Source organism: Semicossyphus pulcher, unplaced genomic scaffold, assembly GCF_022749685.1.
Source record: "Semicossyphus pulcher isolate SPU_LCO1_2020_fin unplaced genomic scaffold, fSemPul1.0.p SCAF_17, whole genome shotgun sequence".
NCBI classification, from domain to species: domain Eukaryota; kingdom Metazoa; phylum Chordata; class Actinopteri; order Labriformes; family Labridae; genus Semicossyphus; species Semicossyphus pulcher.
The window spans coordinates 5,619,947-5,645,536 of NW_027211681.1; the positions used below are offsets into that span (position 1 = coordinate 5,619,947).

The following is a 25,590-nucleotide window of genomic DNA, read 5'->3' on the forward strand; positions in this document are numbered from 1 at the left end:
ATGAGCCCGATCATTGCACGTCCACTAAAAGTGCTTCTTTTTAACACTGACAGGCTCAGATTGTTACTCCAGGTGTCCGACAACATTACGGAAATGATCCCTACAAAAATCGTCCTTTTTTTAAAGAGTAAGATCCTTTTTGTGTAAAAAAAAAAAACACTTTCAAACTTTTCAAACAGAATGAAAACTACTGTCTCCAAAGGTTTGTTGTTCTTTGATACGTTTGAAAAGAAATGGAAATATGTATAATTATAAACATTTTACTTTGCTTATGAATTTTCATGTGATGGTTGTGATTTTAAAGTCTCTATCCGTACTTCTTAGTCATACAGAACTAGAGGGCACTAAGGACCAAAGCATCCATCATTGATCAATTGACCGTCTTAGTGTTTCTCCCATTTGCCGTGAACTTCCTGTAGCTGTGGGAGAAACCCCTCTTTGTTGAAGTGGCCCATCTCAGAGAGCAGAGAAGCTAAAAGGACATTTGTTAATGTAGGTCAATCACTTGAGAAATTATGAATCAGCCTCCAATGAAAACATGATTTTTGTGTCCTGTCCTTAACTTTTATGATTCAAATCATCCATCCATCCAGCCATCAGGTGACTTTGTACAATGCAAAAGATATTGCACGCAGTGATCAACCAACAGTGAACCAACTCCCGACTCCCATTGGTGCATTTAGCAGCTTAAAAGCCACTGATTTCGTTCAGTTGGAGGAGACCAAAACAGAGCTATAACTAGAGTGAATACTTCATCAGACAGACTCCAAATGAACACCAATGCTGCTCTGTGTCTGCTTGATGTTAATAGATAATTTGAGGGGTTTGGCCAAAGGCAGTCTTGTACTGTAACGGAAAGTTTTGGATGTCGAGGCTGGAGGAAGTGCTTGGAATCCATTTCTCTAATCTGTTACAAACCAGTAGCACTATTTATTTCACTAGTCTGCCCCTAACCGTCACTTTTATGCAGTTAAAGCTCCCTTTCATCATGGTTTTCAATTAGCTCTGCTTCTGTTAGAGAGGCCATTCTCTTGTTCTCGCAACTCTGGTTCTGAATAATGTAAAAAAAAAGAAAAGAAAAGAAAGAATTAATTTAACTTTCGACTTGATTCCGAGTTCTCCAATTTGTATCCTGTAATTAACGAGCAGACTTTAAAATGCTCCCTGTGTAAGTTATTTTACTGCATTCAAGCATCGGGGCCATAATAAAGTTATATGGCTTTGCTATCCTGGATTTTAATTCAAGCCTTTAAATGAGGCCCTCAAGCAATGATGGGATATGATGCAAAGAGACAATGTAAAGGGATTGGGGGAAAGGTACAATGAGGAGTGTGGCTAAGCCAAGTAAACACTGCATGCATGGTTGATTTTCCCAAACAGGTCAAGATGAATTTTTAATTAAAGTCGGCTTCAATGAGCTTTGTGATTATGCCTCCTCGCCATCCTCACCTTCCTCTCCCTCGGTGTCCCTCCCTCGCTCTCCTGGAGATTAGACATCACAGGAGCGTAGGAACAGGATGTGACACACATGTTAATATGTGTTCCCTACATGTTTGTGTTTGCTCTTCAACAGTCTTTGCATACATTGCTGGAGCATAGAGGACTGAGTATTTTCTCCCGGAGAGAAACACTTCTTAAATTCAGCAGTATTTGTCCTTTGGCTATAAAGAGACAGTCCATCATATTTTCTCTTACTTTAATCACTCTATAGTTTTCCTCGGGTCAAAATTCTGGCAATATGCTAAATGTAGCATTAGAGCTTTTAAGTAGAAGATGAAGTTACATAACTCAAACTTTAGTGTCCTCGCACTGGTTGTTGTGGATTTTATGACTGTTTTTAAGATGTTTTGGCTGCTTGTAAGGCTTGGCTGGATCTGACCATCGACTGAATCACTTTTCTTCTTTATGAATTGAAGTAAAGTTGGGATCTGAAGGCAGAGCTCATTCAACAGCTACATGGAGGGACTTCTCAGCAAAATGTACTTTCTGCAACATGAGCCATAACAGTTGGCTGAAAAGATTTGTCCAATTAAAGAAGGTGCAAGGGCATCTTTAGAACTTTATCTCTTAAAAAAATGTCTGCCTGTGACATAATAGATATTGCCTTAAAGTGATAATACATTGTAGGGGCTACATTTGGCACTGCTCTACTTCATGAAGATCAATGTATGAACCCTTTTTTACACTGCGGTTCCGCCTCAGCGCCGTACGAAGCTCCGTCCTCATGCCACCTTTGTCATTTTACATTGGACTAAGCAACGCCAGCGTAAAGCCGCCCCAGCGTGTGTTTTAACATCGTGTTGCAGCAGCAAAACGTGCTTGAGGTGTAAACAAACTGTGCATGCTTCAAATACACACACATGGCCCTATTCCGCCATGCCAGCTCTGCAGTTTACACAGATGGCGTTTCACCTCTGTTACGCCTCTGTTACTACCTCCGTTACTACCTCCGATGTCGGCTCGAAGGCCTAACGACATCACCCCACCATTCAGCCTCCGTGCGTTCTACAAAGAAGATGGAACATAAGAGAGGCGTAATAATCCCACCTTGAACTGGCAGTGTAAAAAGCCCTTGAGTCTGCTTTCATACGTCAAACTGCTACAATGTGGGGATAACTACAGGGTGAAGGCAGCCTCAGAACAGACTTGTATGTTTTTACAACGTTGAAAAATACAAATGATTTAAAGCAGCGGTCCCCAAACGGCGGACTGTGGTACGGATCTGGACCCAACTGCCGTCGTCTCCGGACCCAGACCTATTTACAGTTTTGACAAGCGCATCTATTTTAACCTGCGCAGTTTTTTTGTCTTTGCGGTAGTGATTTGGGGGTCCAAGAAACTCGCAGACCAATGAATTTGTTGTAAATCATCACACGTGACGCTACTCAGCAATCAAATCTGTCATTAACATCGCGACTGACCCAGTGGGTGTGTGAGAATACAGATACAGACTGAAGAGCCAGCCAACAGGAGAGTTACAGAGACACATTGGGAGAAAATAAGTGAGTTAGGGAAAAGTAGACATGGCGTGCTCTAAAATGAGAGCAGTAGAGAAAACAGAGCTTTAAAGACTGGACAGACTCGTATATGTTCCGTGACCGTGGCGATCAGTAAACGCGGACATTGTCTGACACTGTCACTTCGTTTGTCTCTGTTAACAGAGACTCCAGGCTGCAGTTTAGTTCAAACACTTCATTGATAAACCTGAGAGTTACACAGAGCTACATCAGGCTTCATCATCATGACTAGTTTTCTTCTTATTTCCGCAGTTCTGCTCTTTTATGTACCGGTATGTGCCCTCTCTCTCTCTCCCCCTCGCTCTCGCTCTCTCCAGCAGTCCGTCAGTGTGCAGTGCGTTTAAATATTCTTCATTTCATAGTCATTGCCTCTTTTAAAACTCACTATGACTTATCATGGGAAAAGTCTAATGCAACTGCATTTTGGCAAAACATATAATAGGATTTGGCAAACATACAATAAAATATAAAGTGAATCCTCCTGTTATGGTCAAATTTTGATATTCTGTCAGGAGGCAGAGAGATAGCAGCTTAAGTGAAGAGGTAAAGCTGTCTCTCTCTTTCATTTGATTTCTGCACAGACAACATTATAATACCAGTAGTACCAGACATGATATTATTTGTTTTCATTTACAAATAAAGACACTTCCATCACAAACTGGGGCATAAAATAAACCAAAAATACAGGAAATAAAGGTTTTGACTCTCAAAACTTCCTGGGGGAGACCCCCGCCCCCCCAACAAACAAAAACACACTATATTTCCTTATCAATATTGAACTATTCATTAATATTATTGTTAAATTATGACAGCTCTGTGTAAAAGTTATTAGCGTTGTTGTAAAAACTACTTAGCCTGATTGTATTTTCTCTATTTGCTTTGACAGACGTTCTGTATAACTGTATGGTACTGAATCATAACGCAGGTCAGACATTACGATGTTCCGGACCTTGGCCTGAGAAAAAAAAATCTCTAACTGGACCTCTTTCAAGTTTAATTGAGTACCCCTGATTTAAAGTGATAATCTCAAAGATATTCATTTAAATAAATGTCTGTTAAGTCACTATCTGTCACCGAATGAGGTAACACAATGGCCCACTGATGAAAGCCTTTGCATTTGCAGTATATAGTATTATTATGGACTGGGTGTCTGTGGCGACTCTAAGCGCCAAAGAGAACAAAACTGAGATCTTTGAGATTAGCACTTTAATGACTAAATTGGAGAAAATATGTACTTCTTAGATTTACAGATCGTCCTCTGTTGGTGTGCTGTTGTTTTATATAAATGAGCAAAAATAAATATTTGTCCAAATGTACAACTCTGGAAGAAATTAAGATTTAAAATTAACAGACCCTAACTGCAAAAATATGTTTTTCTCTGGTACTTACATATTCTCATTTAGCTCTGTTATTTGATGAAAATGGCAACTGATTAAGATAACCAAAAGATGTATTTCAGACCTCGATTAATGCAAAGAAAACAAGTTAATGTTAATGTTGAAACAACAGAATATAAATGTTTTAACTTAGGAAGCGTTCAGTAATCAATATTTGGTGGAATCATCTGGTTTTTAATTACAGCTTTTCACATTGCTGTTGGGTGATGTTAGGCTAACAATGGCTTGTGACCATCCATCTTACTCTTGATCACACTCAGGAGGTTTTCAATGGGGTTCAGATCTGGAAAGGGCTGGTTAGGACATGTAGGGAGAGATGCTGATTCAAGGTAATTAGTCGTCTCTTAATTCTTTCTGGAGCTGTGTTTATTATACATGCAAATTATGAACTGCTGATATGAAAGCTATGAAGAATTAAGCTTTTGATATGTGTGTTTAGCTTGGTTTTTTTTCACATAAAAATGCAAAACATATGAGCAACATATAAAAGCATGCGTGTAGGTGTGGAAGAAATGTGTGCATGGCTTGTACTGTATAAAAACCACACACATAGGACATATTGAGGTAATACCAACATGCAAAACAAACTGACCATGTAGTGTTGTTGACCAAGTGTAACTATAAATAGAAAAGTACATAAGTCATAGTATAACTATTTTCTGTATATGCACAATTCTGTGTGCGCGTGTGTTTGTGTGCTTCTGAGAGGAGGATGGCATCATGTATCGAGCGCTTCAGGCATGAGTTCATCAGCCCGTTTGACAGACGCTGTGCTGCAGCATCCAGGAATGCAACTGTCTGTGCCCACACAGTCCTACTGTAGCTCACAAACACACACAACAACAGCTGGAGATACACAAGCCTGCGCAAACTTCTCTCTTTCTGACATGCACACACACACACACACACCAAAAAAGTTTCCTTTCACTAAATCAACCAGACCAGACAGTGAAAGACTTCAGGCACGAATCTGTGTCTGTTTCCCTGAAAAGAAACTTTGCTGACTGTTATAACTCTCACTCGGGTGCATATACATGTCATTTAGTAAGGACTGTGTTGATACAGCTCCCATAGCCTTCTAACCCCTCAAAGCACTTTACAGTACATTTTATATTAATCCATTCACACACACTTTCATACACTGATGGTAGAGGCCGCTAAGCTGCCCATCAACAACTCAACATTTACACACAATCACACTCCGATGCCTTAAGGAGCTCATTTGGGGTTCAGTATCTCTACGAAGCACACTTAACGCGGACTGGAGGAGCAGGGAATCGAACAGCCGATATTCTGATGAGTGGAAGAGCCGCCAGACTGCTGAGACACAGACCCCTCTCACATATGCAGATAATGTTGGTGTGAGGCCTCCGCTTGGCTGCTCCGACATGCACATGCAAACATACAACCACCGACCACAGGGAAGGTTTGTTCCTCATGTATGCGTCTCTATTTCTTTATTATCATGTAAAATAGAGAGAAAAGAACCAGAACAAACAGCAACTACAATACTGCGGAAAGAAACAGTGAGGGACTTGAACAAGAGACCAAGCTCTGTCCTTCTTACATGTTATTTTATTTTAGAGTGCTTAACATAGATAGTGAGTGCAATGCGCCACATGGACAGTTTGTAATCTGGTTTTATATCAGAATATATCACGCACTTAAGACGTCCAGACAAAGCAAAGTAACTTTTCACGTCAGGTAAAAGATGTTGGCATTGCTTGGATTTCACTCACTAAACTTCCTGATTAATTATTCAAACACGGCGAGGCTTATCGGTGGATTAAGATGAGCATTCTGTTGAGTGAGTCAGCCTGATATGCTTGTCAGTTCCCTCTCTGTCTAGAATGTCAAATTTAATGAATATTCAGAAGCCCAGTGGGCTCTTTTGTGTGTTCTGCGAGGGAAAAATGTTCCTAAGGGGGGATTTGTGCAAACCGAATTACGCAACGCGTCGCACATGTGTCGAAATATTTAATCAAGTGTTGAGTTAAATGCTTCTCTGTCATTTTACTGGAAATAATAACGCTTCTTTCCCACTGAGCGGATGATTGGGAGCGTTTGGTTCCATGTTAGCATGAGAGTCCTTGTGGTTTTCAGCCAGAAATATAGCGCCAGGAATCTGCTCAAATTTAACAGCCAGCCATCGCAACCAATTAAAAATTATCTCTTTATCAGTGTGAAGAAGCACGGCATCCAAACCCAAACATTTGGTATGGCACGTACAGATATAAAAGTTATTTTATGATGTAATCTCTCCTCTTTTTTGGACTTTTACTTACTCTGCACAGGAGATGTGTTAATACTAGTTTGGCCCAACTCATCATTTCCCTAAACGTCCAACACAGGCTTTTTCAGTTTAATCCCACCAGCTGAAGAGACAGTGAAGGCATCTGAAGTATAGTTGTGACAAAACTGTGTGGGATACAAATACTGAGGCCTGGCTGGTTCATTACAACAAGGATATTCATTTGTTGTTTACATGAAAAAGATCATCACATATTACTAAAAAAGCTACTCAAAGGTGTTAAGAAAAGGTAGCTCATACACCACAATTAAAAGTAGACTATACAATATTATTGATTATTGGTAATAGTGAACCTATAATCTTCCATAATGCAGACAAAACATGCATAATCGTGCAAATACTATAAGGCAGCCCTGCTGTATTCCACACCTGTATTTGTCATGGGTCTCTGGGACGGGTTTTATACACTACAGGTCTCTCCATGAGCCACACTGCAGTTTCTGCTATTTAGTTGAATATTGTCTAAAAATATCCTTTCTATAAATGACACATTGACATTGGCCTGTTTTTTCTTTAGGAATTTCACTATAAGATGACCTTACTTGTGTTTAATTTAATATCACACTCAAGGTCGTGACGTACTGAATATCAGAACTGCCGTTATTCGGTCAAAGATAATCACAGCTGTGCTGATATTCAGCACAACATTTTTTTATTGCCTTTATACAACAGTTACACAAGCAGCAAAAAAGTAACAATCAACAACAGATTACTTTTTTTTCTCCACCAGCTCAACTAGTTCCACAACTTCACTGAAACTGGACTTTTGTTGCCAGGCAACCCAAACATTCTCCTGCACTCTGTGTCTGCAGGTGACCGCAGATCAGCTGTTTTTTATCACCTACATTCACCTGTATGTTTAATTTACCATGCACACTAGTTCATACCAGTGAAAGAAGAGTCTGCTGCGTGAGTCAGAGGTACCAGCTTGATTAATGTCGACACACACGGTCTGCTGTAACGTTAATTAACAGTATTCAGAACACCTGGCTGAGGCGGACTCATGGAATGCCTATTATCCAATCGGATTACTTGGGTGGACCTAACTGTTGTATGCTAGATATGCTGAGGTAAATATATGTACACATTTTCACACTATCATTTGTTGAATGTTTAGACTTTGATCATACACACACTGACTTCTCCAGATAGTGACAGTACAGTACAGCAGCCCTGCACTAAGTTCTGTCTTAATGAACCTGACAGCTGTTGATTCAGGCTGTAGTTAGTTGTGGGGAATTGAATTGCATGATACTGAGAGTTGTTTGTGTTACTCTATCCACCTTGTGTTTGGGCATTGACATTAATATAATGCAGTGAAATACAAGAGCATCACAAACTTCAGCTTCAACAATGACAGCAAACACTAAGAGTAGAATGGCCCTTAGTTCTCATCCAAACCCCAGCCGACCTCCTTCCTCAAGCACAAGGAGTACAAACACACAGTTAAGAGTTAAATTGGTGCAAAGTGACTTGAAACTTATCTGAGAGATAAATGCTCCACATCACTGTTCAAGGAGAGAGAGAATAAACGAGGGAGAGAAGGGGGCAAAGGAGAAAGTCACTGTATTATTTGGCCCTTTGAAAGTAAACAGCATGCTGCATGGCCATGATGCAACAGCAGGAAACAAGTTGGTCACCGCATTGTTGTGTTTCTAGCCGTCAAAGAGAGAGAGAGACAAGCCCTCTGCTACGCCACAGCACACCTTTAATCTCTTCAAGGTGTCTCTCCAAAGAAACACACAAAGATAAATTAGGAAAAAATATGTGAGAGGGGGGAGAGGGAGATCGAGGGAAACTGCACCGCAAAGCACTTTTTAATTCAACTTTTGGGTTTGCCACAGGTGGGAGGCTGAGATTCATGCACTGAGGGACACAAATTATTTATTTAGAGTTGATTACAGTCATTAATATAAGTAAGGGAGGGGAGAAAGAGACGGAGGGAGAGATAAATGAGTGCCGTTTGTCATCTTCATTAATCAACCGGATCTCTGGAGTCACGGCCGTGGGATGGAGGGAAGATGAAACGGTGGAAGGTGCAGATGAAAAGACAGCCAAAGGTTGTGCCACGCAGCCCTGCATATTTCTGTCAAATTTAGAGCCAAATGTAAGTTCTGTCAACAAAAACACAACTAATGGTCTTATTATCCTCTTATTTACTCAATTTCATCGAACTATCCCCTCTCCCCTTAGACTCAGCTGAAGAGTTTCATTAAAAGGAAATCTAAATGGAATAGTTGATATGATTCAATCATGATTCAGTCTGGTTGTCCATCCAACGCATCATTTTTCAATCAATCTGTTGTCTTTCTTTTCTTGCTGATATATTATTTCTTTATCCAGACGATGATGTTCAGCAGAGCGATCACTACGTACCGATCAGCCATAACATTATGATCACCTGCCTAATATTGTGTCGGACCCCTTTTGACCCCAAAAGAGCCCTGACCCGTCTAGGCATGGACTCCACCAGACCTCTGAAGGTGTGCTGAGGTATCTGGCACCAAGAAGTTAGCAGCAGATCCGTTGCGAGGTGGGGCCTCCATGGATCAGACTTATTTGTCCAGCACATCCCACAGATGCTCGATTGGATTGATATCTGGGGAATTTGGAGGCCAAGTCAACACCTTGAACTCGTCGGTGTGTTCCTCAAACCATTCCTGAACCATCTCTGCAACCTGCACTCCCAACCTGCATCAATGAGCCTTGGCCACCCATGACCCTGTTGTTTTTCCTTCCTTGGACCGCTCTTGGCAGGTACTGACCACTGCAGAGCGGGAACACCCGACAAGAGCTGCATTTTTGCAGATCCTCTGACCCAGTTATCTAGCCATCATAATTTGACCATTACATCTTCACACTTGCCCGTTTTCCCTACTTCCAACACATCAACTTCGAGGACAAAATGTTTACTTGCTTAATTTACATATCCCACCCTGATTTAACTGCTGAGCTAATCGGCACCCCAGTCTTATCGTCGTTTTGAGAAGTTTTGAAAGAAAACTTTTCTCATTCGAAAGACTGAAAGAAAAGATTATTAAATGTCTTCCTTAACTAGACAGAAGCTGAATGAATAACATTCTCAAGTTGACTGCAATTTACAGTTGTGTACTTAACAGTAACACAAATATGAATGGCTGCTATGGCTACGTTGCATTACATTGCTCTATTGTAGCACTAACCTGCTAGGCTGAAGGTAAGGCTAAGCAGGAAGATAATTCTGGCCAGAGATCAACTGATAGTGGATTTTTGAAGGCCGATATAATAACGATAGTTTGTAGCAGGAAAAAGCCGATTAATCGGCCGATATCTCCCTACCCCACGAGCTGTTGAACTGAAAGTCTATGTCAAATAAAATAACAAAATAAAAACATAAATCTGGAACAGAACAGAAATCTCAAAGAGTAATGAATACCTAAATAAATAAACTAAGTATTAAAGAAAATATAATCTGCAAATGAACATCAACTCAACTCAAATTGTTTTGCCCACATTGTGCCTTTCCTCAGCAGATTTCCTCCAGCTGCCATCTAATGTAAGAAACAAGAAAAATGTAAATCTATTCAATATAGCTATTAACTAACTACAAATAGATAATGTATGTATATGTATGTATTTAATATTTAAATCTACATAAATTATTTAAATGGCACTTTATTCATATTTTTTAAATTGAAATGATGCTGCAGTTGTTTTCTTAAACTTGCTGGTTTAATAAAACCTTTCTGATAAAGTTTTACTAAAGTTACAAATGAATGGTTATTATCATCACGGAAACTTCTGCCATATATTTGGGAGAAAAAAACAGAAACACTAATTCAGCAGACACAACTCAAGTAGCATCAAAGAAGTTACCATAAGAATCTTATTTAAAAAGCGAATGTATCGCCCCTGCGTCAGTCTCTTGCTAGCTTTACCTTAACTTTACCTACACTGCCACTTCCACTTTGATAATAAATAAGGAGAGCATCCTGAAGTGTTATCTGCTAGATTACAGTTAATAAAGCCTTATTTGCTAAACTGGTGAAATTACATGAATCACCAACTTAAGGCTCTAGTAGTGACCGCACTGGTATGTGTTTTACTCAGGTAACACAATTCTTAGACACAAGAATAAACAGGAGATATGATGGAAGAATCAGACAGTAACCTACAGAGTAAGTTGGACGAAAACAACTCAGAAGGTGCCAGTGGTCACTGTTGCCTGTCATTATTTGCAACAATATCGAAAAGTAAATTGTAAATTGCAAATGAAACATTTGCTTTCCAACTTACAATTTTGCAGGCCGCGTTCTGCACATTATGACATGTGTCACATGGGACAGGAAGTCTCTCCATGGGATCAGAACAAAAACTCGGAGCAGTGATGAACATTCCTCGCACGCTTTCCCTGTCACATGTGCTTTTCAAACCTCTGGGCCGCCCTCGGTCCCAGACTCATCATGTCAAACTATATCATGTGACCTTGGAAAAAGGTGTCCAATAATGAACCAAGTTTCCAATTCACATGCACAGCAGACAATGTGAAGTTGTTCCTAGTGTTGCGAGAGTTGAAGAACTCGTGGCCTTGGGTGTTTCTGATCTTTATGACTTGCTCGTGACTTACATGCCTCTGTGAACATAATTACATTCACATCCTGAAGTCATGGCAAAAGCAGGCTGCAAGAGATAATAATCTCGCATTTAAAAATGAGTTAGTGAGCCTTAACTGCCACACTTTATTAATTGACCTTTTACATCTGCAATAAAAGCATAGTGCCAACTTCCAGCACCTGCTTTTAGGCAGCCTGATGCTCGCTTTAAATGGTTTTCGCCCAGCGATGAAGTCTGGCTTAACTTACTACACGAATGTTCCTCGAACTCTTTTATCTCTCTGCAACTCTTCAATTACAATGATTCATTCAACACATTCCAAAAAGTGCCGTTATTGAAGTTCCTCCTGGATGTCAGCATTGCTTTAGTGCCTAAAATGGGAAGGTAACATGGCAGAAGAGCCTGAGGGGGTGAAGTGGTTTCAAATTCAAATGTAAGTCCAGAATGTAGCTCGGGCATCCTTTGCTTTTATTTAAAATGCACACTTATAATTGTTAACTTTCCAAACATGCCTCGAGGAAAACTGAGTCATTGCTCGACCTTGTGGCGGATTCTTCGACCCTGGTGTACCCTGCATTATTTATGTTTTTAACCAGCACAATGAAGAAAAATAAAGTGTTATTCATTATTAATGTATCCCAAAGAAAACTTTGTCAGCTTGCATTATTATTGGTTGAAAACTTCTCTTTGGTTATCAAGCTTGACTTCAAGGAAATACTTAATAATATCACAATTGGCCTCTTGATCGTGTTCATGTAGTTTTGACTTGGATGGTTGCAGATTGTTGGTAGCATGGTGATGCGGTTGTTGGCCTTTCTGTGTGGAGTTTGCATATTCTCCCTGTGCATGCATGGTTTCCCTCAGTGTACTCCGGCTTCCTTACACAGTCCAAAGACATGCTCGTTAGGTTCATTGGTAGGTAGCCTGTAGGTGTGAATGTGAGTGTGAAAGCTTGTCTTTGTGTCAGTCCTTTATTTACATATTTTTCAAAGTCAGTCATTTTACTTTTACTTAAACTGACAATCTCGAAGATTTCAGGTTTCAGGTTTCGTTCTCTTCGGCGCCCCTAATGGCGATATACGGTAATTCCGGGAGTACACTTCCTTGTTTAACCAGGCGTTTGCCTTCATCTGAGCATCGAATTAGTTTCTTTCTCTTTGGATTTTCACTCATTTTTGAAGTTGTATCTGTAGTCAACAATCTTTTCTTTGTTTGTTCAGCCATAGTAGACTACTGTTTACTCGCAACACTTGCAGAGACCGGAAAAGCAGCCGCTAAGCTCCGCCTACCCTCTCTGGCAGACCAACCACTGCTGGGTGTTGGAAAACGCGTCACTAACTGGGCGCTGCTTGTGTTTTTTTCTGCGAATGTCGCACCAGACACCCAGTCCATATTAATGATCTACTGCAAATGCAAAGGCTTTCATCAGTGGGCCATAGGCTCAATCGCCATTTTGTTATCTCATTTATTAGTTTAAGTATGTTTTCAATGAAGTAAAGTAATTTGCTATCCAAATTACATCCATCCTATACTGAGTAAAATATTTATCTATGGACATTGCAAGCTAAAGAGAAAAACACCACTCAAATGCATCGCATCAAAAACAGGCCATTCAGATCAAAGTGTCATGCATCGCATCAAAACAGCGTTGCCAGTTGATTTTCACTGAGTGCAAAGCAAAGAAGGAGAGCTGGGCTGCAACTTCCCGAGCCCGACGTGAGTGAACCATGAATGGGACAGAAGAGAGTTCAGAGGACTCACCACCTTTGACAAAGACTGAAGGAGGTTTTTTGTTTAACCAGGAGCAGCCGTTAGATCGCTCTCTTCAGTAGTTTGACCTCGCAGAACACGGGACTCGCTGGTCTACGGCTGTCTCGTTACACGTCGTAACACACGAGGGCGGGAAAGTAATTGAGTAACTTTTACTTTGAGTGCTTTTTAAGTGAGCTACTTTTTACTTTTACGTGAGTACAATTTCAGTCAAGTAACAGTACTCCTACCTGAATAGAATATTTCAGTACTCTTTACATCTCTGCGCCCAATGACAGCTGGGATGGGCTCCAGCCCCCCGCACCCCTGCACAGGACAAGCACTGTAGATAATAGATGGATGGATGGTTGCATATTTGAAAATGAAGGCATTATGATGCCACTAAAAACAACTTTTCTTACTTCCTGACAACATGATTTTGTGCGGATGAGAAGCCGGACAGCAGGAGACTGACTGTGCATTGTTGCTTTATGGCTAACAATTTTCTGCTACCCTTGCAATAAACATCCCACACTCATAAACACACATAAAGTCCTCCACGTTGCCTGGAGGCGAAGGCTTCTTACTTGACTTTTGTCAGCGAGCAGCATCTTTCTGATGTTTTAACGTCCTTTTATTAAACACAGAAAAAAAGCAGATGGTTATTGTTCACGGTCGTATAACTCCGACGCATAAACAGTAATATCATCTCGTAGCTTTTACAATGTTGTGTTCAAGAGGAACTTCATCAACACATAAAACACTTTCCAGTGGCCGTAATGTGATGCTGCTACAGCACGTCTTCTCCCAATATAACACAAGTATCAACGCCTCTGACAAGTCTGAAGAAAAAAACTATTAGAAGCTTTTATTTCATGAAGTCTTCAAAATTAATTTGCACTTCTGTCATATTTGTCTCCATATTTGTATCTTGAGTAATCAAGAGTGTTAAGAGAGGAATGGAGAGCATGTACGATATAATTAGAGCTTTTCCAATGATTGACACTTGACGGTAAAGTGGTTTCATTTCTAACCCGCTTTTTTAAAAAAGAAAAGGAAATATTCTTCCTTATTATGATAGAACCCGTCCCAACCTCGTCCACAGCTACTTCATTGTATCTGCCTGCGATACCAGAGGCAAAGAGAGTTCTCTCATGCTTGAAGCACTACATATCTGTCATTTTATTATTGTGTCCAACCACCAGCGTGCAGGCCGCAGCCTATAGTTCGCTGGTGCAGAAGGATGATTTGGTGCGCTCCATTAAGTCCATTCCTTACGGCAAAAGCACCCACACACACGAACAAGCGCTGAAAACAATATTTGCCATATTGCCGCCAAAACAGTGTGCAGACAATTAGTCTCTGTGCAATTAAAGTGCAATGATCAGGACAAATGACAAAAACGGCAGTAAATCCATGCCTTTTATTGGGTCCTTGATGGCCCCCTAAGTGTATTCCAGTTTGTTAATGCTCAGCTCTATGTATTTTTAATTGTCTCATTAAGCCATTGATTTGATCATTGAGAGGCAGTTTAAAATGAGGAAGACGTGCCGTCTGAACTTCGCTGATTGGATGAGGGAGGGAGATAAAATTAGATTACAAAGTGTCTGTGTGTGTCTCAGCGAGCCAAATCAAGCCAGAAAGATCTCGCTCCAGCTGAAAATGTGATCACTGTGGATTGTTATGTACATCATTTGTTTCTCAGAGGGGGATTTGCAAAGATGTAGGTTCATAATTAGACTGTGTGTAATGGAACAATTGAATTTTATGCAAGGCTTTGCCAGCGCTCACTCCGCACGCTAATCAGAAGCCAATTTAAGTCGACTGTGTAGCTGCAAAAGCAACGCCATGTCTCTGGGAAATGAAATGTGCTTAAGTTCTATACATGCTTACATTTCTACAGATCTAAATCCATAAATCCATCCATTGAAGTCTAAAGTACAACACCCAACACAAATCTTTAACCATCTTTTACTCTTTGCTGTTCAATCCCCTAATTTCGCTGCTCCGATAATCCACGTTTTGAGATAAATCAGCGCAACGCCTCGTAATGGAGGTGAATGATTCCACCTAGATAAAGGGGAACATAATTAGTGTACGACGGTAAAGATAATGAAGTGATAAATGTAAGCCCGAGTTAAGGAGAAGGTAACAAGGTCAGCGGGGAGTTCATTGGTTTAATAAGAGATGAGGTGCATGCATGATTAAAAAAGGGGGAGTTAAAGGTAGAAATGACACAATAGAGGAAGAAAGAAAGGATGGAAAAAAAGGTCTTTTAAAGTCACTTATAAAGTTGAAGAGGTTGTTTTTCTGGCAGGAACTGAGTCAGAAACACTTCCCAGATTCAAACTCGCACACACAAAGGCGCACGCTCTTTTACTGGAGGGTAATGAGTGCAACCAGCATCTTACATGCTTGGGGAGAAAGAGCATTCATTATCAGCAGCATGCACTCAGTAAGATGAAAAGTCAATAAGGCGGGCAGGACGTAAACACACGCTCACGCAGGCTGTAATGAGTGCAGGCTTTGCTAAGAGGCGCACGCAGGTAGAGAGGCCGTGGGTGGGGGACACACAGAGAACAGTAATTGAGCCGGAGAGTTTAAGCACTTGTTCATATGATGCTGTGTGGTCGTACAAGTGCACAGTTTTACATGGAAACAGCTGTTTCTATATTTTTGCTTTCTTAAAGCCATTTAAGTGGATTACTAATACACAGTGTTTTAGACACCAGTGAGAAACTTAAATATGTCATTTTTTCGGCACAATCCAGTCACCAGTAGAGAAACAAGAAAACAATATGTTTACAATTAATAGAGAATTTTTTATTTATTTTAGTTATTTTATATCCATTTTGTTCATCCAGTCAGAATCAGCATCAACTCTGTGTTTCCTGATCGTCATCCCGCTGTGTGCTGCCTCTAATGCTGAGACATCATCGCCTAGGCGGGTGAAAGGGTACGGCTTGAAAACTCCAAGTTCACTCATCATCTTTATGGCCGGCTATTCAGAAGACAAAGATGACAGGTTCTCACTCACATTAACGAGCTGACGGGGACGGAGGGGATGGAGAGGAAGAGGAGGGATGGAGGGATGAAAGAGAGAGAGAGAGAGCAATAAAACAGGGAAGGGAAGCCCAAGGCCGACACATGTACTCAGACCCTCCCTTTTTGAAAGAAGGGGCCCACAGGGGGGACACAAAGTAAATGTGGAGTAGTGGTGTATGTGTGGGGGGTTTTCTATTTGGCTTATGATGTTACTGAGCATTACAGGATGTGAGCTCTCCCTAAACAAGTCATTTTTATTGACTTGTTTTGACTGTTTTCTGCAAATTAGGCTCCATAGACTGACCAGGTTTGCAAACATATAAATGGAACGTATTACTGACATCACCTTAGAGGTAGAGCTGCACGGTTTTGGAAAAAAGCATTGCGAGAACTTTTTGTTTTGCGAGATTTATTGCGAAATAGGACATTTGAGCAGATAAATGCAGTGTGTGTTAGTGTACACACAAAAATACGTGTTGATTATTTGGGACTTTTAAGTCTAACTTTTTTTAAATGAGAGCTCACAGTCTCCTACTTCCTGTTGGCACCTCACACCGTGTGTGTGCTGCAGATGTGTCTGCATCAAGTAAATATTCACAGGCTCATCCGCTCCGTAAAGGGGCAATTCATGTGGCCACAGTGTTACATAGCACCTCGCTCATCCAGCCCACACTGCGTGTGACAGCAGCAGCAGCGTCGCTTGCTTGTTTACAGTTTACAGGCAGGTGACACACAGACTCTGCTGCACGGCGGTAGGCTCTCTGTGTGCTCTGATGAAGAGCTGCACTAATGTGATATCAGATTGACTTTTCCTGTCGATAAGTCCTGGAAAACGAGTAAATGGCCAGTTTTCCTTTTTGCACCGAGCAACAATACAGTCGCATCTTGATGTGTTTCAGTTAATTTGCCCCACTATCGCACGTCCTGCTATCGCACGCGCAGTTAAACGATTTATCGCTCAGCCCAACCAAAATGCTAAAGAATCAACACCAGCTTCCTCTTGATGCTTACCTGCAACAGAAAATCCAAGCACCCAGCCAAATGGTCTATTCAAAGATTATATACCCACCAAAGTCTAACAGTTCATATTGATTTATAAATCCTATCGACCACTAAAAACAAACATTGGAGCAACTTTGAGGAGCTTTACTTTTTTTGTCAATTTCGGTGATCCATGTGGGCAAATCCGTATATATATATCTCTTTCAGAATCGCCCATTCTGTCCTTTACATGTAATTTTGTCCAAAGAAAAATGTCACCCTACCTTCCTTTAAAACTTTGCCATGTAAATTATAACAAAGGCTGTTTTGGTAGCGTGCTGTAAATCGTTTTGTGGACACCGACCTTGTGGCAGCAGTTACAGACATTAAAAATTACTATAAAGATAAAGTCAATCTCCTTCCTGATGGTCTTGTTTGCTTTTGTGGGTCAAATTGAGGCATGCATAGTAATGTCAATGTTTCATAACCACTTAAAAACTCCCCACAGTACGTTAAAGATAGTGTCCTTATAGTTTGTTCTTCATTTTCTCCCCAGATTCATTAACAGCACTGGTCCTTGTTTCTGCCTCAGCTCCAGTTCTACATGTGCAAATTACTACCTTTTTTTGTACCTTACAGTATGTCCTAAGAAGTCAGCAAATCTGCCTCTTGCTCTTCTATGTAAATGTACTAGTCCAAACCTTGGTGGGCATTTCACCTTTCCTTACCGCTGACTGTGATGATCCTGCACCTCTTGTACAAGCCGGAGCAAGCTGTTCCTCTGCCGAGCTCCTCTGATGAATACTAATAAGGGGGTTTACTGAGGTGGAACTTTTCTGCTTCCGAAGTGTCTGGTGTGGAGAAGTCACCGTCTTACTTGCAGGATTTCAGAGTATCCCCATGAGGATACTGAAGGAAGAGAGAGGAGCGTGCACTCTTGTTTGTGTGTTAAATGTGCTGCTGAGTCAGCACGGAGGCAACAGGAGGCAGCGGCAGGAGGAGGCCAAGGGATTTCCACAGCCCGATAGAAGAAGATCCTCGAGGGGGATCCATTCAGTCCCATTCCATCCCCTCATCCAGCGCTGAGGTCTTCAGTGTTTGCCTGTGTGTATATGTGTTTGTATGTGACAAAGTAGCTATTGATGGGACTTGTACTTGCTTGGCAGGTTTCCCTGTGTCTGGGGAATCTTTGCCCGACACACAGCAACACCTGTTGTGGCTGCTGAGCGATGAAACAAAAGAAAGGATTTGTGTGTGAGTCTTAAGTTCAGCGTGAGCCTCCAATATAGCACGACTTCAGAAACAAGTCGAACTGCAAAAGTTGGGTCACACATTTTTCTTCTTGTCATCCTGTCGCAGCCTGACTAGGTTAGCTGCTGTCTGGTGTTACGGCACACTGATTCTGCTGACTGCAGGAGAGGCTCGCAGGCACACTCAGTCACACACACACATGCGTATTAAACTGCTTTTCATGGTGAGAAAAGCAGCTTTAAGGAGTTTTAACAGCGGGAGGTGAGCTGTCAGGGATTTGAAACCTTGCAAGTGTCAGGAAGGGAGAGACTGTGTGAGGGTATAAACACTAGAAGTCCCTGACCGACCTACAGGAGATGAATATCTACATGCTGCTATCACACCAAACAAGAAAGTGGGATTAGGGGATCTTTCTACAGGATAATACCTTCCTCCCCGCCTGACGCAGTGTAAATACTGTGGCAATGATCTTCAATCTCTGAATTCTGACATCACCGACAAACACAAGTCAGGACTACAGAATGAAACTTTCATTTTAATAAAACTAAAAGAACAAATCTGTTCCTTATTTAATGACGGACACTTGTAAAGATCAAGCAAATGTTATAAATAAATGCTTCCAATTGGCCAATCGTCCAACCATGATGGATTTGTTGTGCCCTTTCCTAATAAGTGATTCAGCGCTCTTTAGTTTTACAACAGAAATTATCCAAGGTATCAAGTGGCAAGCAAATTCTTTATTCTACATTTGCAAATGTTTTCAATAATAAAGTTTCATCCTGAAATACACTTGACGTGTCAGGATAATTTCCAAAATACAACATTATTCACTATCCAGTCACACACTGGTAACATTTTGTGGCTCGTCAAAAGCTCAACCTGAAAACTGTAAATGTTTCTGGCAGCATCGATAGTCAGCCGGATCCCAGCAGAAGTTTCCTCAAAACCTACCGGATCTAATCGCAGACAAAAGAGAATGATAACAACCCACTTACCACATGTAGGTCGAATATTAATAGTTCAAACTGTTATAATGTGATCGAATTCAAAATTGAAGCACAGCAGATACAACACTTTCCCACGGACAAATTAGTAATCTGCTGTCCAGAGTCCCAGAATGCTAACAAGTTTAAAGTAGTGTGCCTTGTATTCCAACGGATGCCGATAATACACCGCCTGCTACAAACCAATGGAGGAAACTAACGAGCCAAGTTGCTTCAGTGTCCCGGCCGTAGTCAGAAAGCCCAAGGGAAACTTACTCTTGTTCTGCTCTAGGGCCGGAGCTGTCGCTAGCTTCGGGGCTAACTCCCGTCACTTTAATATGCCAGCAACACGCAGCAACGACGTCAGGTTGACGTTAGTGTTCGATATAATTCGAATAAATTCCACATCATGTTGAAAGTGTCAGCCCTAATCAACACCAACTGACAGTTTTGCAATAAATAATCTAATCACAGGTAATAAAGCCACAAAAATGTCACTGGAAATCTGCCATGGTTTCTGATTCTGATTCAGAAGTATCAAGAATTTTAAAGACAATCAACCATGTGGGTGTTTTTCCTATTTCATGTCAGTTTGCAAGGCCACTGTTTAAATAGAGGAGTGTTTTTACTTTTCTTTCATCATTTACAACTTTTCTATGATTTCCTTTCATTTCTAAGCTCCTCTATCTCTAAAGTGAGAGCTACAGTATTTCAAATATAGAAGCCAAAGTTAACATTCCAGTCATTTTCAGAGATCATTCATAAAATGAATAGCGCTCGAGTTCCTCCCTGCGACACTTAAATCCTTGTGTTCTCTTTCTCTTGCAACCCTGAGGAAACATTTTTATAGGACTCTTTATAGCTGACTGGTGGCTACTGAACTTTTGTAATGAAGAGATTAAAAAAAAGCCAATATTAAATCCCAACAAGACAGGAACAAAAGTTCAAAGCTAACTACACTTTATATTTCACCTGCTCTGAACTCTATTGCCATCATAATCTTGATGCTTCTGTCCCTACAGCCTCTTTTCTTTGCAATTCACCTCACTGAGAGGCACCAAAGCTACCGCTCGCTTTGTAGAACAGACAATCCCTTCATCTGAACCGTCCTTTATAAAATCTACTGCTGACTTCCTTTCTAACAGAAGCAAGCCTCTTAAGATTTGTTTTTATGTAAATCACATAATTAAATTTAAATCTTTTCTCATTTTAAAATTTAACATAACTTTTCTGTTTTATGGCATTATGAAACACAAATTGGTTTTCGTTCTCTACTTGGGCCTTATACTCATTCTCTATTTCCAGAGTTTCTGCAGCAAACTGTCAATAATGTAAAAATAGGGCATTTTGTGTGGACATTGGACCCACCTAAGAATCGACCATTAATTGACACATCACATTTTGTTCAATCTGTTTACGACCCTTCCAACTGAATGGCTTTTCATTTTCAGCTTAATATCTCTCAGGTCCACCATCTCTGAATGACTGCTAAAGTAAAATTAAGTATTTCTTGTGTCTGATGAGAAGAACACCAGCCAGCTTTATTAATGTACCAGTTTCTGTCAATCTTTCCACTCCAACTTGTTATATTTGCACCTTAAACAGTTAGTATTTATTGAAATATAATTTTAGGTCCAGAAATTCAATAGCTCATCTAATTACCAAAAAGACTTTTCCGTAACAAATCCACATTCAATCAACACGTTTCCTTTTTTCAAAGTTGCTCAACTTTTACATCTTCTTTCTGTTCTAATGTTTCTCTTTCTTCCTACTGTTATCTACGAATGCCAGGGTTCTTCTTCTGATAAGTATTGTGTAAGACCATTTTATGAACTCCTGCTTCTTCATCTCTGTGATCACCGTGGCTGTTATAGATCAGTCTGTTTAAAACAATACAATAGTATTGCAGTATGATCTGGTGTGGTCTGGTGAACCTCAGGGTTCTACTGTCGGTCCTCTTCTCTTTTCCAAAACAGTATTTACATGCACTTGCAGTAACTTTCTTTCAGTTGGCTCATTTTCCAGTTTTCTCCAGTTTCTAACAAGTAAATACATTCTCTGTATACCTGCTTAAACTTGTGTCTTAAGTGAAAGTAAAAATGTTTTTTATTTTTTTATGTGAGCCTTATCAGAACAGTTCGCTGTTCTCCATGTCAGTTCAACCTTTGTCCCAAAAATCTAAGCTTGCATATGTAAGTTTTTAACACTAACAAAAGTAAGCCTCCCATTACTGGGCCAAAATGCTTTATTACAATATATATAATAAGATATTAAACTTTGTTTTCTGTTGTCTAGGCCTATGAGAATGTCGTTTTGCTGTATGTATGTCATATGTCCTCAGAGTGGCGTCTTCTGTCGGACAACAGGCCCTCTCTAACACAATAAGAGCTTGAAAAATGATTTAGTTGAGAAAACAGCACGGCTGTCAGCCTCAGTGCGATACACTAATGGAAACAGATAGCATTTAGTTTGGTAAACAGAAGGAGGTAAAATGCATTAAGGAATCCAAGCACAAACAAAGCAATATAACTGACTGTCCTGGAGAAATGATCTGGATTGAAATTGTATTGAAAGAAAACATGTCCGGCATGTGTTGTAGCACGTGGGGATGTGTCTTTGTATGGTGTGTGTGTGTGTGTGTGTGTGTGTGTGTGTGTGTGTGTGTGTGTGTGTGTGAGAGAGTGTTTGTATTTGTGTCTTACCAATGGTTAGCTGACCGGTCAGATGTCCCAGGTCATTTCTAGCATTGACCGTCACATTTCTGTCTGACTGGAGGATCAATGGACTGTCCTAAAGAAAGAGAAAGAAGAGGAGGGATGAGTAAGAACACAGCATATTGTAAATTAAGTCTGTTTACTGACATACTTTCAGTTTCCATTCTCACACACATGAACCACTCTTGGCGGCAGTCGATACTGCATTAACCTGCATAACCAACACCGCCTTAGCTCGTATCAACTTTCACATTGCATACTTGACTCCTTCTCCTCTGCCAGGCTGACACACTCTGCATTTCATTTGCATAATCTATTCAAAACACCATCCTGTGTGAGTGTGTTTGCTTGTTTCCAATAGTGTGTCTGTGTGTGTATGTTCACAAAAAGGCAATTATTCTCCACCTAACGAGCTAAATGCAACTGTGACCCTGACCTCTGCTCTCCACTTCAGAGTCTGATTGAGCCACACGCTGCCCACATTAGTTTACATTCAGTGGAAGTGTGTTGCGTTGAATGCAAACCGACTGTCTGCCATTTCTATTAAGTTCCAAACTCAATCTAAAACTCACTTTCTCCTCCTTTCTGCTGCGTACAAAACATCAGCCTGCAAAATCATCCGACTCAGATCCTTAACCAACGTTTCCTCTCGCTCTCCATTATATCTCTTCACTCACATAATTTTGCTTTTATTCCCTTCCCTTTGCCCCTCTCTCTTCTAAATTGCTTATTTGTTTTGATGGCGTGAAATGAATAGCTCACAGGTGACCCAATTTCTCCGTTGATTTCCCCAAATTAATATCTTGCTGCATTCCGGTCTGAATTCCAAATGAGAATTGGGTTAAAATTGGAAAGTCGTTGATCCGTTGAAATGGAAAAATCCTCTTTTTCTCCCTCCCCTTTCCCTTCCTCTTCACTCTCAATCTCCCTCTCACACCCCTCTCTCTGTTATTCTATTTGTTATGGGTGGATATTCATTGTTTTGTGGTCCCTGCTTACGCGAGCCGAGACCAAATTTCTAATATGTCACACCTGTCTGTGCTCTATTTTGGAGCGTCCAGAGACTCCTGGGACGGGCTGATCACAAACACAAACACGAACCACCGCGCAAGCGTGAGGGACAATTACAAGTTATGGATGCACAGCAAACACACAAAAAACCCCACACAAATAGTAGCAGATAGGACTTGCTAGCAGTGTGTGACTATTAACATATTCCAAGTGAACACACACACACACACATTGACACTCAGTTGCAGGTTCATTCACACCCCAGCCTCTGTGCACGTACACACACCACCCACTCATACAGAGTTAGGTAACAAATTTGCCAGACAACAAATGAGCACTCCATACGGTTTATTGTGCATCGCCTCTCTCATCTGTTTCCTAACGCATGTGTGCTGGATTAATTATTTTCAACGGGGCGTGTGATAGGCTTCACTATATTATCTTTCCACTCTGTTTAAAGCCATGGGCGCTTTGTAAAGCATGACAGATGTAATGTGCTTCGAATCATTCCAGCTCAATGGGCAGTGTGCATGAACAGGCCTGATCCCATTCACTTAGTGCAGGACTCAGTCATTAAGAAGTGCGGCCATAGATGGGAAATCTTATCTGATTAAGCGCTCATATGCAAATGCATGGAAATGCAGGCTGTAAATAATTGCTGCATATTAAACAGCTGCTAATTTCTGTTTACACAACAGTTGATTGAAGCCAAACAATCCGGTTGGTGGAGCTGATATGACACGTATAGCAGCAGGTAACAATAATTGCTGGTCCTCCTTCATGAGGAAATTGTCCATTCTACCTAGAGGCTATTAACAATCACTACAATTCACAACAGCAACTGCTAAATCAGAAGCTCCTTATCGCTGCGGTTACTAATTTCCAGTTAAACACCTATAACTTGTATTCAGAACATAAACGATCACACAAAAACCATTAAAGAATGGACGGTGCCTTCGCTTATTTGGACTAATGTTGCCACACAATAGCCGCACAGGACCCATTTGGACATTTCCCATACTGTTGGTAACTTTGTTTTTAAAATCCATCATGCTTAAGTGTGATTTATTTTTTGAGTGAGAAATTATGTTGAAAGCTTTAACATGCACGTATGCTGGTTCCTATGTGATTAGTTCAGGAGCCACGGCCATGTAGTTGCACATTATAAAAATCCTATCGTACATCTAAAGCAGCAAATTCCCATCAAGACGGCAAGATCCGACCCGCCAGAGCCAATCATCTGGCCTGCACTCACCCATAATGTTGCTGTATTTAAAGTGCACAGTGTGAAATACTGTAAGTGTACTTTATTTTGACCTCATTCAATCCTGTACACTTCATGTTCTATGCCTGACCTTTGACCTATTACGTCATTATACTCTTTCTACGGCAAGCGCTGGTTCCAGACAAGCTAGCGTCTTTCATCAGCTGAGTAAGGCAGAGTGTTATCGATGACTATCCTGAACCAAAAACAACATGCCCAGCTCAAACAGCACACAGTCGGCCAAGACAACCGACTGTTCTGTCTGACTGGACTGATCGCTCCACAAGCCATTTGTTGGAGAGGGTGTTCGACCTGTTTTCACCTCCCATCATATTTATCAAGCCGGCAGAGCCAAAAAGCCTTTTTTTTTGGAGCCAACAAGGTGATGGCAAACGCTATAACCCCTTAATCTGGAAGCAAAACATCTAAAGGATTGCCTCATATTATGTAAATATGTGTGAAAACCTTATAGAGCTGCAGCTAAAAATATGAATTATGTCTTAACAGTATATTGTCTGTCCACAATATACCAGCGTATCGCTCCATATGTTGTGACAAGGACCTAGCAAGGAAGTAAATGGTTCATTTCTGTCCATGAAATCCTCCTTTAAGGCTCTGATCTTCAGTTTGCATGATGTTTGATGATTGTTAGATGTTTTTTCTCTTTAATGTTAGTTTGATGTTGGACATGTTGGCTTTTATTTTTTTACATTGAAACGGCTTTTTGCTCTGCAGGGTGGTAATGGTTTCAGTTCTTAGATGTTAACACATGTGGTGATGCATACATCATCTTTACCAGTGTTTGATGTGAGAAATTCAATCTCAATCTGAATTACGGTACAATCAGGGAGGAGAGTGTGTGTGTGTGTGTGTGTGGGCAAAGTTTGTGCTTTTTGTTTGCTTGTCTTGATATTTGCATTGGAATTGACATGTAATACTGATACATGATTACGTTGCACTGCCAATTTTCCATGCCAGTTGCAGACTACAGCTGCCCAACGTGCCCGTAATGAACATGTCCACATACACATACACACGCTCCGACACTGACTGCCAACAAATCGGACTGTGGCCAATTCACAGCAGTGATTACAGATGAGTCCACCTCAGATATGCCTCAACACCATCCAACACCACGTCCGCACGCAACAATTATGCATAAGCGCATTGATTAAAGACTACAATATGAGAGCTCCCTGCAGCACTTTCACAAAAAACATTTCCACATCGGCTAGCCTATGTTATACTGTGTGCATTAAAGTGGTTTAGTTCAA

At 40.8% G+C, this 25,590-nt stretch overlaps 1 protein-coding gene across 1 annotated transcript in view; it reads right to left on the minus strand.

Annotated features, from left to right (window-relative positions):
• Window positions 1–25,590, minus strand: part of LOC138594764 (zeta-sarcoglycan) — a 179,532-nt gene that overhangs the window by 61,457 nt on the left and 92,485 nt on the right. The window contains exon 4 of the mRNA XM_069665980.1: window positions 22,030–22,117. Within this exon, the coding sequence (XP_069522081.1) occupies window positions 22,030–22,117 (88 nt within the window). The remainder of the gene's footprint in view (window positions 1–22,029; window positions 22,118–25,590) is intronic.